The 18,399-nt window shown below is 39.0% G+C and overlaps 2 protein-coding genes across 6 annotated transcripts in view; one reads left to right on the top strand and one right to left on the bottom strand.

The window, feature by feature from the left end:
• TNIP1 (TNFAIP3 interacting protein 1) overlaps positions 1 to 3,574 on the top strand; it is a 74,663-nt gene extending 71,089 nt beyond the window's left edge. For all 5 annotated transcript variants that reach the window (XM_039340911.1, XM_039340914.1, XM_039340912.1 and 2 more), the window contains exons 17-18: positions 2,106 to 2,196; positions 3,118 to 3,574. In XM_039340911.1, the coding sequence (XP_039196845.1) occupies positions 2,106 to 2,196; positions 3,118 to 3,161 (135 nt within the window). In that variant the 3' untranslated portion in view covers positions 3,162 to 3,574. The remainder of the gene's footprint in view (positions 1 to 2,105; positions 2,197 to 3,117) is intronic.
• A 2,649-nt stretch (positions 3,575 to 6,223) lies between these two features.
• On the bottom strand, positions 6,224 to 17,718 carry GPX3 (glutathione peroxidase 3). Its single transcript, XM_039340909.1, has 6 exons — positions 17,498 to 17,718; positions 14,798 to 14,881; positions 11,038 to 11,188; positions 9,864 to 9,981; positions 8,620 to 8,719; positions 6,224 to 7,690 (listed from the first exon to the last, which is right to left on the bottom strand). Exons 1-6 carry the CDS (start codon positions 17,582 to 17,584, stop codon positions 7,490 to 7,492), a joined length of 741 nt encoding a protein of 246 aa, XP_039196843.1. The 5' UTR covers positions 17,585 to 17,718; the 3' UTR covers positions 6,224 to 7,489.
• Between the last annotated feature and the right edge of the window lie 681 nt (positions 17,719 to 18,399).

Here is an 18,399-nt window from a genome sequence, read left to right as displayed (position 1 = left end):
TTTCTGGTTTAAAATGCCCCATCTTTCAGCATAAAGCAATTGTCTGAAGTGTATTTTTGAGGTGTGATGGCTAATAACACCACTTTTTTTTGGAGTAGTACCATAAAATTATATATCAATGGAAAGATAATTTAATCAAGAATGTAATCCAACATTGTTTTTTCAATTATCTGTACTATATTCTATGAAAGGTTATAGCCAAATAACCAGAAAAAGGAAGCACAACTTGCTTAGATTGATATCAGGTAGCTTTCCTTCATCTGATTGTAGCCAATGAGCATGAGTGTTTAGAGAGCCAATCAACTGTCATCTTGTTTTGGCAATGAGCCAATCAGATCACAGTAGGATTCAGTTATTGATGTCATGCATTGAAGCTGAGAGGAGGACATTTGTCAGTGTGTTATGTGATCGCTGTCAAGTTGGTTGGGGTTTTTTTTCTTTCATTTAGTGAGCTTGTAAAACATAATAAAATTAAAGTAATGGTGCAAAGAGTTGACTAGTTGCCCAGAAAGCGATGTAAAATAGTATTATTAAGTGAACAAGGCTACAGTTGTAAAGAAATTAGAAGAAAAATTGGTGGAAACTTAACCAAAGGTGGCATTTCTATTGTACACCTTTCCCAAAAGGTTTCCACAATTTCGGCCACTACTGTATTTGTCCATTTTTGCTGACATTCAGTCCTTCCAGCAAGCACAAAACAGCGAATTTCACAAAGGTGATTTTTTCAAGAGGCAACTGGACTTTCTTATTTTTCTTTGAAAATGGTTCGCTTCTCATCCAAGAAGCTTCTTCAGCTCTGATTGTATGATGGGGAATGGAAAGATTTATATTCCTTGCAGACAACTGGCCATTTGCATTCTTTTAGAGAGTCATTGAGGTTACTTGTAAGTTTGTCTGTGTCCTCAGGGTCACCTGAATAGTGCAAATGTGTGTGGCTGCAGGATGTTTTCTGCCCAGGGTCTCTTCACTGTTGAACACAGGCACAGGCTGTTGGGGATGAGTCTGTCTTATTTGCATCTCAAACTGAAGCTCAAATGGTTCCTGTAGTCTGCAATTTTTCTGGAAATCCATTCATACTCCTGCACCACTTGAAGGGTGTTCATCCCAAAGCTCATAGCTAAATGACTATGGAGATTCAACGACTCTCTAAAAGAATGCAAATGACCAGCTGTCTGCAAGGAATATAAATCCTTCCATTCCCCACCATCCAGTCAGAGCTGAAGAAGCTTCTTGGATGAGAAGTGAAACGTCTTCAAAAACAAGAAAGTCCAGTTGCCTCCTGAAAAAGCGCCTTTAGGACAACCATGACCTGAATGACTCAGAATCTCCATAGACAGCCAATTTCATATGTGAAATGAATGTTTTTCATAATAATAGTAATAGTAATAATAATAATAATAATAGTTGGAAGGGACCTTGGAGGTCATCTAGTCCAACCCCCTGCTCAGGCAGTAAACCCTACACCATTTCATTCATGCTTGAAATCATGCTCAAAAGAACAGTGGGACGTTGTGCAGTGGGGGGTTGAACTTGAAAAATTCAAATTGAAACGTATTACAGCTAGTTGTCAACTTATGGCCTGGAAGTAGAGTTGTAAGTCGACAGTCATTAAATGGGTCACCACATGACTGTACTTGATTTTATGACTTTATAACTGGCCATTTTTATAGCAGTCATTCAGAAAATGTTGTGGTCATAAAGCAAACCCATTTTAAACAATTGGCGCTCCCCCCCCCGAAGCACCAGAAAGGAAACACCAGAAACCAGCAAAGTAAGCACCAGAAACCAGTAAAATAAACACTAGAAATCAGTAAAGTAAACATCAGAAACCAGCAAAACCCTATGAAAATTACGGTCATGACTGTGGGATGCTGCAAACAGCTGTAAACTTGAGCCAGTTGCTAAGCACCAAAAATGTGATCATATAACCATGGGGAAGGGAAGGGGGTTGGGACTATCAGAACTTCAAAAATGGATCATAAGTAGCTCTGTGAAGTTATGTTGTAACTTCGAAAGATTGCTAGTCATTAAGTGAGGACTACCTATACACACACCTACTCTATAGTATTGTATTGTATTTTTTTATTTTTCTTTGTTTCTTATAGCCAGATTATACCTGGTATCCACAATGTGTTATAGCACACAATCAGAACACACAAGGAGGGGATGGAGTGAAACAGTTTCCCAAGGAATCTGGTAAGAGCTTTCTAATTCTTTCAGGACGTAACTAGAATATCTTTTTCAGTACTGCTGTTCCTAGCTCTCATTTTTAGGATCAATTTGCTTGTTAATTGATTCACATGGGAAATTTTGGCATGACCATGATTTGTGAATCATTTGGAGAGTCTTCGTGACTTCATTAAATGAGATCATTATCAGTCTGTCTTTCCGATGTTTCCTTGATTTGATCTCAGGGTGCTCCTAATGCATTCTAGTTTGGTTGGGTGTTTAAATCTGGAGAGAGGAGAGTCATAGCTTGCAATTCTGAGTATATACTTTTCTGCTCTTCTGCAGTGACAGTGAATTCTTTCATGTTTGCTTTCACATACACAGAAAGGCCTTCAAAATTTTCTGAATGTCAATTATTGTATATCAGTCAGGACATTTGAATTCCAAAGCTGGCTTTGGAAATGAGAGTGCTTAATACTGGTGAGGATCCATTTCACCTGGAATGCTAGCAAGTCTTGGCTAGGAGAAATAGGGTCTTGGTAACATAGCTAGTCCTCAACAGGTAGTCCTTGGCCACAGTTGAGCCCAAAATTTCTGTTGTTAAGTAGGCATTTGTTAAATGAGTTTTGCCCCATTTTATGACATTTCTTGCCACAGTTGTTAAGTGAATCTGGTTTCCCCATTGACTTTGCTTGTCAGAAGGTCACCAAAGTTGACCACATAGCCACAGGACACTGAAACTGTCATAAATGAAGCAGTTGCCAAGGATCTGAATTTTGATCATGCGATCATGGGGAGGATGCCAAGGCCACAATTGTGAAAAATAGTCATAGGTCACTTTATTCAGTGCCCTTGTAACTTTGAACCGTCACTAAATGAATAGTCGTAAGTCGAGGACTACCTGTACAAGATTTGAAAACTATTTTAATACATATGTTTGCTTTTCAGACCCTACAGGTCTCGGGTTACCTAAAGCTCAAAAACCCGTTTAACTTTGTGGTGATATGTGTAAGCTGCAGAAGCAAGACAGCCTTCATGTGTTAATCCAGCTCAACTCCTTTACTTCTGGGATATTGGTCACATTTATTTGTGCATAAAAAGGTTCCACGCCACTTGGATGTTTGAGATAATAAGTAGGATTTTCTCTGCTACATTCAAGGATTCAGCTGCAAGAGAACAACTGTCAAGCCCCAGCAATGAAGACTAGGAATTCTGGATTAACAGGACCTATGTTTAGCTGATTCTCTTACAGTCGGGCAGCTGTATATCTAGGATGTGGCAATTTTACATTTACTGGTAGAGGAAGCAGGCTTTGGGCAGGACAGCAGTCCTTTACTAGTAATTAATGCCTGTATAAGTTCAGGATTCAGTAGTTGCCCAAGGACAAAGAAATAATGTATAGGAATAAAAATGAAAGATACTTTTACAAAATGAAATTCAATGGTGAAAAAAGCAAGGTTCTACATTTAGGCAAGAAAAACCAAATGCACAAGTACAGCATAGGTGGCACCATGCTCAATAGTAGTAACTGTGAGAGGGACCTCGGAGTCCTAGTAGACAATCACTTAAATATGAGCCAGCAGTGTGCTGCAGCTGCCAAAAAGGCCAACACAGTGCTAGGCTGCATTAACAGAGGGATAGAATCAAGATCACGTGAAGTATTAATACCACTCTTCAATGCCTTGGTAAGGCCACACTTGGAATACTGCATCCAGTTTTGGTCACCACGATGTAAAAAAGATGTTGAGACTCTAGAAAGAGTACAGAGAAGAGCAACAAAGATGATTAGGGGACTGGAGGCTAAAACATATAAGGAACGGTTGCTAGAATTGGGTATGTCTAGTTTAACGAAGAGAAGGACAAGGGGGGACATGATAGCAGTATTCCAATATCTCAGGGGCTGCCATAAAGAAGAGGGAATTAAGCTATTTTCCAAAGCACCTGAAGGCAGGACAAGAAGCAACGGGTGGAAACTAATCAAGGAGAGAAGCAACCTAGAACTAAGGAGAAACTTCCTGACAGTGAGAACAATTAATCAGTGGAACACCTTGCCTCCAGAAGCAGTAAATGCTCCAACACTGGAAGTTTTTAAGAAGAGACTGGACAGCCATTTGTCCGAAATGGTGTAGGGTTTCCTGCCCGAGCAGGGGGTTGGACTAGATGACCTCCAAGGTCCCTTCCAACTTTACTACTATTACTATTACTATACTATATATATATATATATATATATATATATATATATATATATATATATATATATATATATATATATATATATTCACATGCACATTAAAACTTGTAGTTGTCAATAAATGTTTTAACCCCAGTGAATGTCAATTTGAGTTGAAAACTGTCTAATACTGTTTTAATTACCCCTCTACCTTACCCCGTAAAATATGGCAGCCTTTTTTGCTCTCTCTTAGTTGGAATAATATACCAGTTCATCATTGCATGCATATTGCTTAGTAGAATTATATCTGTTTATTTAAACTGCTCAGTGGAAAAAGACTCCAGATTTCACTTTCCTGCTTCTGTTTCATCCCATTCCTAGTTACTATTGAACCTAACTGGTGGACTAGATAGATTTGTTTCCTGATATAACAATTCAGTCCTGATTTCCTTTCGTTGGCGAAAGGATATCTTTGGCCTTCCCACGACAGATATGAAAAATTGTCTTTTTTTTTCTCAAACAGATTACTGATCCCTTGGAGCAATGTTATAAAATGCTGAACCAGCCAAGCATTTTTCAAAGTGTGTAGCACTGGAAGTGACCTAAATTGCTTGTTACATGCTCCTGTAAAACATGGAATGTATATGCTCATTTGAAAATTGGATTCACATTCACTAGTAAGGACGTAATTGAGAAATAACTGAAAAATAATTTTCTTTCTCAAATAAAGGAAAGGAAAAATAATTTCAGAATGTTCACAGCGCAAAGAAAAAGGCAGTGTTTGAAGAACCTGCAAAACCTCTTTTTTTAAAAAAAACAAACCATTTTCACTGAGTTTACTGTCTGTCATAGATCTTTCAATTATTATAGAATAACTTTTAGGAAGATGTGAAAGAAGTGATATAATAGGATGTTTGGTCCGTCTACAATCTCTAAATGGAGACCTCTTTACGAAACATTTTGAGAAATTCTAAGTATAAGCTGCCACTGTATTTATGCAGGCCAATATTTTACTAGCTATATTCTGGTTTCAAAAAAGCTTTTGAAAAATTGTGCAAAATTATCTTCATTATGTTCAGTTTAATAAAATGCAAGTTTTCCTGGGCTGCGCCTGGAGTTCTGTATCTGAGTTTTGCTCTCTTACGAAATAATGTGTTTGTAATGTGCTTGTTTTTATTGCCTGCCTTTCAGATTGCTACAAAAGGAAATAGAGGTATGTGGTATGTCCCCAAACAGCTCCCTGCAATGTTGGTAAAGGTGGGAAAAAAGTGTTCACAAAGGGCTGGATCTTTTCTTTGAATCTGGATATTATGAGAATAAATCCAGGGAAAAGCATTGCTGCCCTTTCTACCCTTGCGAATTCATGCTTGAAATCATGGAGAATATATTTAGCATATTATAGTGTGTCTATCACGTATGTGCTTTTGGTGCATGGCATCCTGGCTCCAACATTGTGAGCTATAAACCTAGAAATCCTCTATGCAACTCTGCAAACATGAGTGCTAACAGATCTGAGCTATCAGAATCCACAAAAAAAAAAAAAAAAAAAAAACCCCTCTGGAAGGCAGGGGAAAAAATGCAGCTGACAATTACATTTTTGACGTCATTTAGTGGGCATCCAGAGTCCTGCAGCCCATGTATAGCAGTGTTTTTCAGCTTCTGCCATTGAATATGGAATTAACAGCCACCTATATATCTTATATATCTGTGTGAAAGTTGGTGCGTAACTGTGCACACACGGCCTTTCCAAGAAGCAATGTGATATATCTGATATGTTCAAACTTAAAATCTTGGTTCTTTCATAATACGAAAGTGGTTGCATGATGAAAGTAGTCAAATGGAGTTTTGGTCTGTATTGAAAGAGAGTCTCTCACAACAGAAGTGCATTGAGAATTTGCTGTTTTTATTAGACAGTGTTCTTAGAAGGTGTGGTGGAGGTTAGGCTGGGATCTTGGGACTAAAAGGAAGAAATACATCTCTGCAAAGATTGTAGTGAAGTAGCTGAATGCACTAAAGAACTACTCCACTGCCTTGCAGTCTTAGGCCAGGTCCCACTCGCAAGGAGTTTTCAGACCTAACCGTCATTCGGATGCATTTTCCTTGCCTCGAAATCCTTTGTCCCATCTTTCCTCCACTGTCAGAAAGAGAGTCAGTTTGAGAAATTCCAGTCCATAAATTCTCTAGATGAGGCTCTCTAGTCTACATTTTGAGCAAGGGGAGGTAAACTGTACTTTATCCAGAGATGCCAAAAGTATTAATTCCATCTACATTAGAGGGCTCAGCTTATTTTCAGTAGAACTGTATGTAACCCAGATGGTTAGTAAGGATCCTAGAAAGGGCTCAATGGGTGCACTGTGGATGCAATTTCTGTCTCTTAACAGACAAAGACTTACAACAAATCTGCAGCCTTTAAGGTGCCATAGGAGACTCTTGGTTATGTGCCTGAGTTCTGATTATTATTTTTTTTTTTGCTAAAATCAAAATAACATAGCAATTTAAAACAACAAAATTAAGTGGGAAACCCTTAATGAACATAGTACTTAATGTTCATCCAATGTTAGAAATGAGTTTAAATTGCTAAAAATAAACTAGATTGACTTTAATACTGTGACCCACAATGGGCCAATGTATAGCTTGTACTTTTAAAAAAAAAATCTTAATTTTGTTGCTTTTAAAATTTGTACAGTATATTCTGCATCAATATGTTAATAATGAAAGTGAGGAATAGTCTTCACTTTTCTTTAGTACCATAATATGCTAGAGATGCAAAACCCAAAGATTATCTTGGTCTTTTTTACTCATGCTCAAGTAACATGTTTAAAGCAGGATCAGAAGTTACTAAAATGGTTTTTCAATACATGCTGGTTCCACCCTATGGAAATTAAAGCTATCATTGAGTAAACTGAGATCGACATGCTTTTATAAACTTATGCTTGAAAACATGTTAAGATTAAGAATTTTGATATGGATCTTTAGCAATATTAGTATGTAAATTGGCACCCTGTAAGGTTAATTCTATCTTAACCTTATTTTACCTTTGAATAAAGGAAATTTGGATGTTTGGTGGTTTGACAAAAGAAAATGAATATGTCTGGATATGTCTACAGCCTGCCTCCCCTCCCTAAATCCATTTTCATTCGTACAGAGTCTATCCGTTTTTCTTCATGTATCTTATAATATCATTCTTTACACTGGAAACATTTGTCCGTTGAAACCACCTCATCACGGGCTTTCCTTGAGGATTCACCAAAAATTTCTCAAAGTTCCACTTAATGTCATGGATCTTCATAGGTGACCAGAAGAGTTTTGCAGGGTCACCAAAACTTTCCACAACTGGTGGACAGGAGTTCTACCAGGAAAAAAAAGTTTATATTTTGTTAAGTGTTTCTAGAATTAGAATTGTAACTTTTTTTCATCTTTAATCTAATGGCCGAGGGATGGTAGCATGGAGAGAGAAATTTAGGAAACTGGGAACAAAACCTACAAGAAAGCATACTTTATTCCAATGACATTTGAATCTTCTAAGAGGCTTATAGTCAATGTCTATTATGAAGTTACCAATATAGGAGAATAATTGTAGCTCTGGGTTGAAATGAGGAGGCCTTGATGCTCTCCGAGCTTAATAATAATAATAATAATAATAATAATAATAATAATAATAAAGTTGGAAGGGACCTTGGAGGTCATCGAATCCAACCCCCTGCTCAGGCAGGAACCCTACACCTAAACTAGGCAACATCCATCAGAGATGGTACCTAGTTTGGGTAATGAAATGTCTGCAAGAAAACAACCAAGCTCAGAGACCACCAACAACCCCTTATGATGAAGTTATATATTCTATTCCAAGCTGATTTGCTGTAGTGTTATAGAATGATCCTTGAAATCCAGTTATCCCTCTCTTTCTAAGCAATTCTATCTTGGTTTTGGTTTGCATAAATAACATGTTATGTTTTGGATTCTACCTTGCTCTGTCATGAATAACATTTTCTGCTGTACTGAGGCTTCCAATTAACACAAGGGTGAAAGGTCATTTTTGCTGATTTTCTGCAGCTCTCCAGTACCATAACACTCAGAAGATTTTCCATCGCTCCAAAGCAAAATTTTCAGAAGAAATAAATAAAAATATTGAGAAAATTCTAACACCCCCCCCCCACACGTGCCTGCAGAAACATTGCATAAGTAGGTGAAATTTTTAAGATTGAGGCATTAGATGTTTGTCCTTAATATCCTGCAAATCTTATTTCCCATCATCTGTGAAACAGTGCAACCAATACAAACCTTCAGAAAGGTGTAAATTCTCTGTTCGTTCTCCCCATTGACATCACCTTTTTGAAAGAGTTGGAAATTGGGGACAAAGCCTCCTCCTGGTCTGACATGTCTGGAACAAAAGGAGAACTTTAATAGAACCTTTTGGAGAGAATGCAGCAAGAAACAGGCTGCTCTGTTCTGAGGACAATTTCTTACTTCTGTATTAGACCTGATCATTTAGTGCAGGGATAGGCAACCTTGGCTCTTTTATGACCCGTGGACTTCAACTCCCAGAATTCCTGAGCCAGCCATGCTGGCTCAGGAATTCTGGGAGGTGAAGTCCAAGAGCCAAGGTTGCCTACCCCTGATTTAGTGCCTTTGCCGCCAAGGGCCCCTTGTCTCTGGCTGTGCAGCTATTAATAATATGACTTTTTTAAAACCATGGTTTGGAGAAAAGTTCAAAGTGGCTTGGGTAAGACACACGCAGTGCCCATCCTTTCATGTCACAACAACTCACACTATTGAAATTGTTGGCAACTGCTGAACGTAAATGATTTTATTTTTATTTTTTTGGTAGGGAGGATGTCAAAAAAAAATAGCATGTTTGGCATAATGCGTCTAATCCATGGTAAGGTTGAGGAACTTCCTAAACATGCAATCTGTGAAAATATTAGCTCACCATTCTACTAATTTCAGTCTTCAAGCGTCCCCAAAACTACCCTAAATAAATTTGGCCCATGAGTATCAAATTCTCCTCTATTCTTAGACGAAAAGTTTCATTGGTTGCCCAATGTTCATTAAGATGCAGAAAGTTAATGTAATAGCTGGTTCCAGAGTGATAAAAGGATAGATAAGGAGAGCATTGTATAATTAACCAGCTTCAGGCCAAGTTATTAGTGAAAATACTAAGTGGCTTTCTAGTGCACAGGAAAGTAGTTCAAAAAGAAAACAGAAAAAATTCCAACTTTTGGGACACACTGGTTTTAGATGGGATCAAATTCATTTGCTAGAATCCTACTAGTAGCTCTACCTTTTTCTTCTCAATACGTCTCTCGAAAGAAACTGAGAAGTGTGTTTGGAGAATAATTATTTCTGATTTAGGGACAGGCCAAAGAGCCTAACAACGGGAAAGGCTACCCAAATACAAGCCCATTAAAGAATGAATGATAAAGCTGCAGAAGGAGACAGCCATCTAGCTGTTGGGAAGTCTGGCAAAGCTAACCTAGTCTTATATGAGTAGTACAGCCAGGAAGGCATTCCTTGCACATACTCACTTTATTCCTTGAAGGATTTCAGAGTTTTGTCCAGGTTCTTGTTTTCCAAATTGATTGCATGGGAAGCCTAGGATGACCAGTCGATCAACTCCCAGTGAAGTTTGTAGTGCATTCAGTTCTGTTAGACAAGGCAATAGGATACTTCATCAATAGGACTATACTTCGAACATCCTATCAGGCAACAAACATTTTATTAAACATTGCTGAACATTCTGTAAGGCATTCCACATAGCCCCGATCCTTGCCTTCTTAATTTGAGAACAGCTTTTTTTTTTAATCACAGCACAAAGCCTAGCAGCTCTTTTTTTCTCCTTGACCTGTCTTCATGATGGCTGCAAAGGGGAGGGCTAAAAATGGCAGTAAATAAATGATCCGTCCCTTTCTTGTTCTTTCTCAAGGAAGAAAACTTTAAAAACGGTTATCTGACCGTCTTAAGGAACAAGCAACAAAACTTCCTGTTAGAGGTCGGGGGAATGGGCTAGTTCTGCACCACAGTGGGCCAGTGACTGTACTATGGAGGAAATCCACAGCACCAAGAAGGGTGATGAGATAGGAGTTCCTCTTGCTGAGAAATTACATATCTGCTGCTCCAGAGAAAACACCATGATGAAAATATCTTTGTAGCCTTTTCTTTGGCGCAAAACCTGAACCAGGAGATGGCTGACTTGGTTCCCAAGCCCTGGATTGAAGGAATGACAGGGGACACCACTGATCTGAGATCAGGACAACTGCCTTTATGGCACGGCACAAACTGGGACAAGTCATGACTTTTAATATATAAGATATGCTCCTAAACCTTAGATAGCTTAATACAGTAGAGCTTCATTGTCATGTTTTTCCTTCACAGTACTCCATGAAATGTAATTTTGTGGAAATCTTGAAAAGAGCCATCGTTTATCTTACTATGTATCACAACTTAGTGCTGCCAGTAAAAGTACGTGGATATATCAGAGTAGTTACCAGAAGTCAAATTCAACTTGAGGAAGCCTTTATTCTAATTCTCAGCCTTCAATGACTGATCAAATCTGGATTATGGGGTGGGATTATTAAATACTTTTGAGCATTTCCATTTCCATCTGGGTGCAGATACAAAGTTGCCTAGAAGTCCAACACCTGCTTACTTTAGCAACAGATTGTGTTGGAGTGTGCTTCTCTTCCTAGCTCAGGGACTTACCAAGATATTGTCCTGTGAGTCCTCAGTAAGTGGCCACATTTACAAAGAGGATATACTTCCCCGCATAATTCCGGAAGGGGATGTATTCACCAGATAAGGAGAGAGCCCCGTAATCATGGGCTGATCCTTGAACTGAGTCATAGCAATCCACCTGGAAGACAGTACAAGACATAATAGTCCTATTTCCATGAGCTCTAATATGTGCTCCAGATTCCCACACCAACTCCAGTTCAATTTGTCTATAGCCCAAGCTCCAGCCACTAAAATGGAACTGGCTGTTCAATTTCATCAGAAGCTTTCATCAGTAGGAAAAGCATGAAATGTATTGAAGTAACACCTCAATATATGTTTACAATAATACTTGCTAAGATCTTTTCCTTGCAATACAGTGAATGTGTAAAGAGCAAGAAGCACAACCTAGAAGCAAATTAGTGGCTATAAGCAACATTTCAACTTAAAGGATGAAGAAACGTCTCTCTTCCATGGAACTACTTCAAGAAGTTTGGAGGCTGGCAGAAATCTCTCCTGTACTAAGTCAGAAGTTTCGAATAACAGAATAACAGAGTTGGAAGGAAACTTGGAGGTCTTCTAGTCCAACCTCTTACTCAGGCAGGAAACCCTATACCATTTCAGACAAATGGTTGTCCAATCTCGTCTTAAAAATGTCCAATGTTGGAGCATTCATGATGTCATGTTTAACCTAGTGGCATCAAAAATAGCTACATCAGACAAATTTTTTGAACCTTTTTGTTTGCATGAATCGTTCCTGAACAACAGAAATTAAGTAACAGGAATTACTTAAACAAGATCATATTTTGTTGTTGTTAATTGCAAAGTCGTGTCCGACCCGTCGCGACCCCATGGACAACGTTCCTCCAGGTCTTCCTGTCCTCTACCATCTCCTGGAGTCCATTTAAATTCACACCTACTGCTTCAGTGACTCCATCCAGCCATCTCATTCTCTGTCGTCCCCTTCTTCTATTGCCCTCAATCTTTCCCAGCATTAGGCCCTTCTCCAGTGAGTCCTTCCTTCTCATTAGGTGGCCAAAGTATTTGAGTTTCAACTTCATGATCTGGCCTTCTAAAGAGCAGTCGGGGTTGATCTCTTCTAGGACTGACCGGTTTGAACGCCTTGCAGTCCAAGGGACTCGCAGGAGTCTTCTCCAGCACCATAGTTCAAAGGCCTCCATTCTTTGGCGCTCAGCCTTCCTTATGGTCCAACTTTCACAGCCATACATTGCAACTGGGAAAACCATGGCCTGGACTCTACGCACTTTTGTTGGCAGGGTGATGTCTCTGCTTTTTAGTATGCTGTCTAGATTTGCCATAGCTTTCCTCCCCAGGAGCAAGCGTCTTTTAATTTCTTGGCTGCAGTCCCATCTGAGGTGATCTTGGAGCCCAGAAAAATAAAATCTGTCACTACCTCCATTTCTTCCCCATCTATTTGCCAGGAATTGAGAGGGCCGGATGCCATGATTTTGTTTTTCTTAATGTTGAGTTTCAAGCCAACTTTTGCACTCTCCTTCTTCATCCGCATCAAGAGGCTCTTTAGTTCCTCTTCACTTTCTGCCATTAGAGTGGTATCATCTGCATATCTTAGGTTGTTGATATTTCTCCCGGCAATCTTAATTCCAACTTTTGATTCATCTAGCTCTGCCTTTCTCATGATGTTCTCTGCATATAAGTTAAATAGGCAGGGCGACAGTATACAGCCTTGCCGGACTCCTTTTCCAATTTTGAACCAATCAGTGGTTCCGTGTTCGGTTCTCACTGTTGCTTCTTGACCCGCCTATAGGTTTCTCAGGAGACAAATGAGATGGTCTGGTACTCCCATCTCTTTAAGAACTTGCCACAATTTGTTGTGATCCACACAATCAGAGGCTTTTGCATAGTCAATGAAGCAGAAGTAGATGTTTTTCTGGAACCCCCTAGCTTTCTCCATGATCCAGCGTATGTTGGCAATTTGATCTCTAGTTCCTCTGCCTCTTCGAAATCCTGCCTGTACTTCTGGTAGTTCTCGATCCACATACTGCTGGAGTCTAGATTGTAGGATTTTAAGCATAACTTTACTAGCATGTGAAATGAGTGTAATGGTGCGATAGTTTGAACATTCTTTGGCATTGCCTTTCTTTGGAATTGGAATGTAAACTGACCTTTTCCAATCCTGTGGCCACTGTTGAGTTTTCCAAATTTGCTGGCAAATTGAGTGTAGTACTTTTACTGCATCGTCTTTTAAGATGTTGAATAGCTCAGCTGGAATACTGTCACCTCCACTAGCTTTGTTGTTGCTCAGATTTTCTAAGGCCCATTTCACTTCACATTCTAGGATGTCTGGTTCGAGGTCAGTGACCATCTCATTGTGGTTATCTGGGATGTTAAGCTCATTCTTGTATAGTTCTTCTGTGTAGTTTTGCCATCTCTTCATATTTATCATCATATTTATCCCTCAGCTATATATGTAGGATCCATGGGAAGAAAAAAAAAGAAGAAAAGAAAATCTTACATTAGCATTCCTCTGCTAGAGGAAAGTGTTAAATCATAACTCGCAACCAGTGCTTTTTTTCCAAAAAAAAAAAAAAAAAAGGTGCCGGAACTCACACATGTCATATGACCCGCCTTGCCTACCCTACAAGGTTCCATCCAAAAAAGATGCCGGAACTCCGTTCTGGGCGTTCTATGAGGAAAAAAGCCCTGCTCGCAACCATAATTCCTAGAAACCACTGTCATTATGGGAGCTGAGGTCCAATGTATTCACAGTGTGTCAAATTGAGAGCAAGCTGTTCTGTCTTTAATAAACTCAACCTTTGAAGCACAGCTGCCTGCTTCATGTAATTAGAGCTAAATGTAACTATAGGTTTGGAAGGCCAGTAGAAATAATAGGAGAACTGTTTTTTTTGTTTTGTTTTGTTTCCTTTCTAGTGGCATAGTGGCATTTGGTTCCCAGTAAAATGTTTCCTTTGACAAAGTGTACAGCAACCATGCACACAAATCCTTGTTCGGTTTCACACGTAGGCATCTGTCACTGACTAGCAAACTGAACTACTGTTAAGTTGCCAAATTTCAAAGTTTCAATTTCATATCTTGACCTAATTGTTTTTAGAGAAAGAAAAGGCATAGGTGAGATAGTATGAAAAAGTAAGATTTCCTATTTTACTCTAGCAAAGATGCCAACAAGAATCCTTGATGGAAGATAGAATTTCATTCCCACTGTGACACTGTTCTCCCTCCCTCCCTCCCTCCCTCCCTCCCTCTCTTTCTTTCTCTTCAAACAATGTAATGTAGCTTTAATTGGGCTAAAATAAAACATGTAGGAAAAGGCTGGATTCTAATTCCCAGGATTCTGTGTGAACCCTTTCCTTCCCCCTGCAGATCAATGGAAATTTGCAAATCAGACTCAGAAAAAAATAATTTTAAAAATGTTAGTTAACCTAAGTATAAAAAAGTCTTTAAAAATGCAACCATCCCCAACCCCAATCACATTTTTGTATAGACATCATAATTATTTTCCTTTGAATTTCTGGTTTCCATTTTGTCTTTGAGTGTTTATTTGCAAGCCTAGGAAATCTTAATTATGACCAGCATAGTTTTCTTCAGTATGAACAGTGAGCCTATTACAAAGCCTATTACAAAGATGTTAAAAATAGAGTTGGTAACCACATTCTTCTTTAAATAGAGCGCCCAGTACTCCAGAATAACAAATAGGCTAAAGTAGATTGTTCCTAAAACATTTAAGGAATCAGTAAACACTAGAAGATCCTACCTTGGCTCGATCTGGGATCGGTTGAGTGCGCAAGCAGGATCTTGCTTCATCATGTTGATGAGATAACTGAAGTCCTGTCAAAATCTGATTCAGAACCAAAATAATAAGGAAATTTTGTAGCAAATCATGTACTGTACATATCAAGAAAAATTATAATGGATTAGCATTTCCTGTGTGTGAGAAGGTGTATATTACTTATATTACCTCTGAAGTCCATACCATCACTGTTCTAGACATGTTTACTCATTTTTTTTCCTGACTAATGGCTGTAAGAAATTGAAATTTATGATCAACAGATTATGAAACTAAATTCAATTGAGACTCTCAGTATTTACTCCCAGCTGACCATAGGTGGAACTCTAGCATAAATTGCACAGTCATCTTTGTACACTCAGGGGTAATGTCATTAATGTATATCATATGTACATCCACCCAACTTTGGTGCCACCCAGAGAGGCAGATTGGTAGAAATTTGGGAAAGCACCCAAATGTGCAATTAGCCCCACAATTCTTCTTCTTCTGACTCTTCTTTATGAAATGGTACCTTGATTTAAGAAAAAAAAAACAAGAGACAAAAAAGGAAAACAAGTATAATGATACAGACTCAAATTATCAGAAGAAGGAAACCGTGTTTATACAGGTAGCCCTTGACTTACAACAGCTCATTTAGTGACCTTTCAAAGTTACAGTGGCATTGAAAAAAGTGACATATGACCATTTTTCATGCTTACAACTGTTGCAGCATCCTCATGGTTACACGATCAGAATTTGGACGTTTGACAATTGACTCATATTTATGACAGTTGCAGTGTCCCAGAGTCATGTGTACCTTTGCCACCTTCTTACAAGCTAAGTCAATGGGGAAGCCAGATTCACTTAACCACCATGTTATTAACCTAACAATTGTAGTGTTTCACTTAACAACTGTGGCGGGAAAGGTTGTAAAATGTTTAGCTTAGCAACAGAAATTGTGGTCATAAGTCAAGGAGTATCTGTATGTGTAAGGCTGTGTAATAGATTTAGAAAGGTTTCCATTGATATTCCAGAGAAGTAGTAATCATGTTTTCAGCCCAATCCTAAGCACCTGAAGCAACTGAAAAAATTCCAGGTTATTCAGAAAAAGTATGCTGTAACAAACATGTCATCCTTGAAGGTGCTACACAACTTTTAAGATGTTATTTCTGTTCTCACATAAATTTTACTACTTAAAAGTGGAGCCAGGATCTTATTAAAGAATGGTTTCCACTATGATTAAATACATGCTTATGTATTCCGAGAATGCAATATTTTACCTGCCAGCTTATGTACTCTGAGAATATAATATTTCACCTCCCAGAAGGCTGGCTGAGGAATTCTGGGAGTTGAAGTCTGCACATATTAAAGTTACTGAATTTGAGAAACACTAGTTTCAATGATAGATTGGCCATTAAACTTCCTGTGTCAGCACTGGCAGTTTTCATTGCTCTTCTGACCTCAGCACAGCAGCAATGTTTGCCAGAGTTTGCCTGCGCAAATACACAGTTCTTGGTGTAAACAAATCTCTTAAGGATGATCTTGTCCACTATGCTAAATACAGGTGGCCACGTAGAAAAGTTGTTCCACCATATTTGTTTTACTAACTGCAGCATGCTCCTGGAACAGTTTTCTTTCTCCTCTTTGCCGGGTTAATATCTGCCTCACCATGGAGCTCTGTAGTTCTGAGTTCCTTTCTTATTTCCAGGGTTTCCCTTTCTCTATTTGGACAGGTAAGGGCAAAGCCATCACCTTTAATATCATGTTGAATTGTACTTTTGAAAGAAAAATAACTTCATTAATTTCTCAGCCACCCTGCAGGGTAGAGAGCTAGCCTTTCATATCACACAAAAGTGTATTTGCAACTCAGGTCTACCTGGTGCCCTGCCCAGCAGCATCAGCAGAGCCCTAATCCTAGATGAAATTTACAAGATTGCATTTATTTAATCAGGCTGGAAAATGTGCACATATCTTCCTTCTTGTTGAATCAAGCTTGCTGAGGCCGCAAATTGCTTTTATTGTAGTCAACAGATAAAATCTCAGGGGTGAAAGGACTGTACACTAAACTATCGCTAGGTAAACACCCTCATTACCTTTCACTGGTTATTGGGGAGCTGCTGGTTCATCCTGGGAGAAATTTACCTTCTTTATCCTTTGATGTAGTCTGACAGTAGAGGTTCAAGCATGGGTGTTATTGTAATAAATAAATGCCAACCCCCAATACGCTTTGTTACAATATACAATACAATAACAATAAACTCTGCTGAAGATGTTACCTAGCCTGGTAATGAAACGTTCAGAAACCAACCCACAAGCTCAGAGAACGAACCTTCACCCTCATCCTACATCCCAGCTACAGATATTTGCCACTATTACAGACAATAACAATGCTTAAATAAAATAATGCCAGTTGAGTAAACTAAATTGGGATTCATTTCAATCATTCTCTTTCTAATAGTGTGGCTCTGGAGGAGTGGATTTGGCCCTCATTTAACCAGTTCGGATTGACTACTAGTAGCTATAGATTCCTAAGATGTCTGCATCATTACTCTGTCACAAATACTCCAAGGCCTCTGGCAAACACTGTCTGATGTAGAATCAGAAAGCATCACCTGTCTGATCTGATGACAGCCTTCTTCCACACAGTTCAGGCACCTCCCTCCTTGAAACAGTGCTACAAGGTCTTACCTCCTGTTGTTCCTGTCCCAGGTTGGGCTGAAATAAACCAGCCAAGAGCAAGGAGAGGATCCAGGCTCCTTTCAGTCTTCCCTTCATGGTTGGAGAGCAAGAGGGACAGGGCTCCTGCACCCCTGCCTGGCCTCGCTTCCACAAAAATCTGTGCTGCTGCTGCTTGCTGTAGATGCTCTCTATGTTTCTCTCTCTTTCTCTCTGTGTCAACACATTACCACCTTCCAGCTCAACAGCTAGTATAAAAAGGATGAAGCTAAGTACTGGTAGCCAATCATAAAGCAGCAGGGACGAGGGCTGGCCCTTTTGATATTAACCATGTGGTTTCTGGCTTCAGCATTCCTCAAAGTCTGAGGGGACAAATGCTGTCACCTGAGTATACACCATTGAACTCAGTGGAACGGTTATTGAGGAGAAATGTACAGAGCTCCACGAGTAATACATTTATTCTCATGCTTCTTTTATTAAAAATCAGGTGTGTATTTAGATACACCATCTGTGTCCTGTATTCCCTAGCGAGGCTTGGCTGCAGTAATGGGTACTGTAGTCCAAAATGTCTAAAAAAGATTAAGTTTTTAGGGGACTTTGTTTATAGACAATAGATATTGGAGCTGTTTGGAGGAAACCTGGGTAAAAGTCTCCTTCGGTGTGGAAGTTCACTTGATGACTTTGGGCTATTCTTTTCATCCCAACCTACCTCTCAGGATTGTTGTTATAAAGAAATTTGGTGCAGGAATGCTATATCTGTTGCCTTGAGGCAGGAAATAATTCTAAGAAACAAAAAAAGAACTAGAGCAAGTCATAGCATTTACATCTAAATTGCCATTTCAAGAGACATATTTCACAAAAACCGATCCTTAGACTAATAGATTTCCTATCAAATTCCACAATAGTCCATGACA

Source organism: Crotalus tigris, unplaced genomic scaffold, assembly GCF_016545835.1.
Source record: "Crotalus tigris isolate CLP2741 ecotype Arizona unplaced genomic scaffold, ASM1654583v1 scf7180000017754.2947050, whole genome shotgun sequence".
NCBI classification, from domain to species: Eukaryota; Metazoa; Chordata; class Lepidosauria; order Squamata; family Viperidae; genus Crotalus; species Crotalus tigris.
This window is presented reverse-complemented; position numbering and strand designations above follow the sequence as displayed.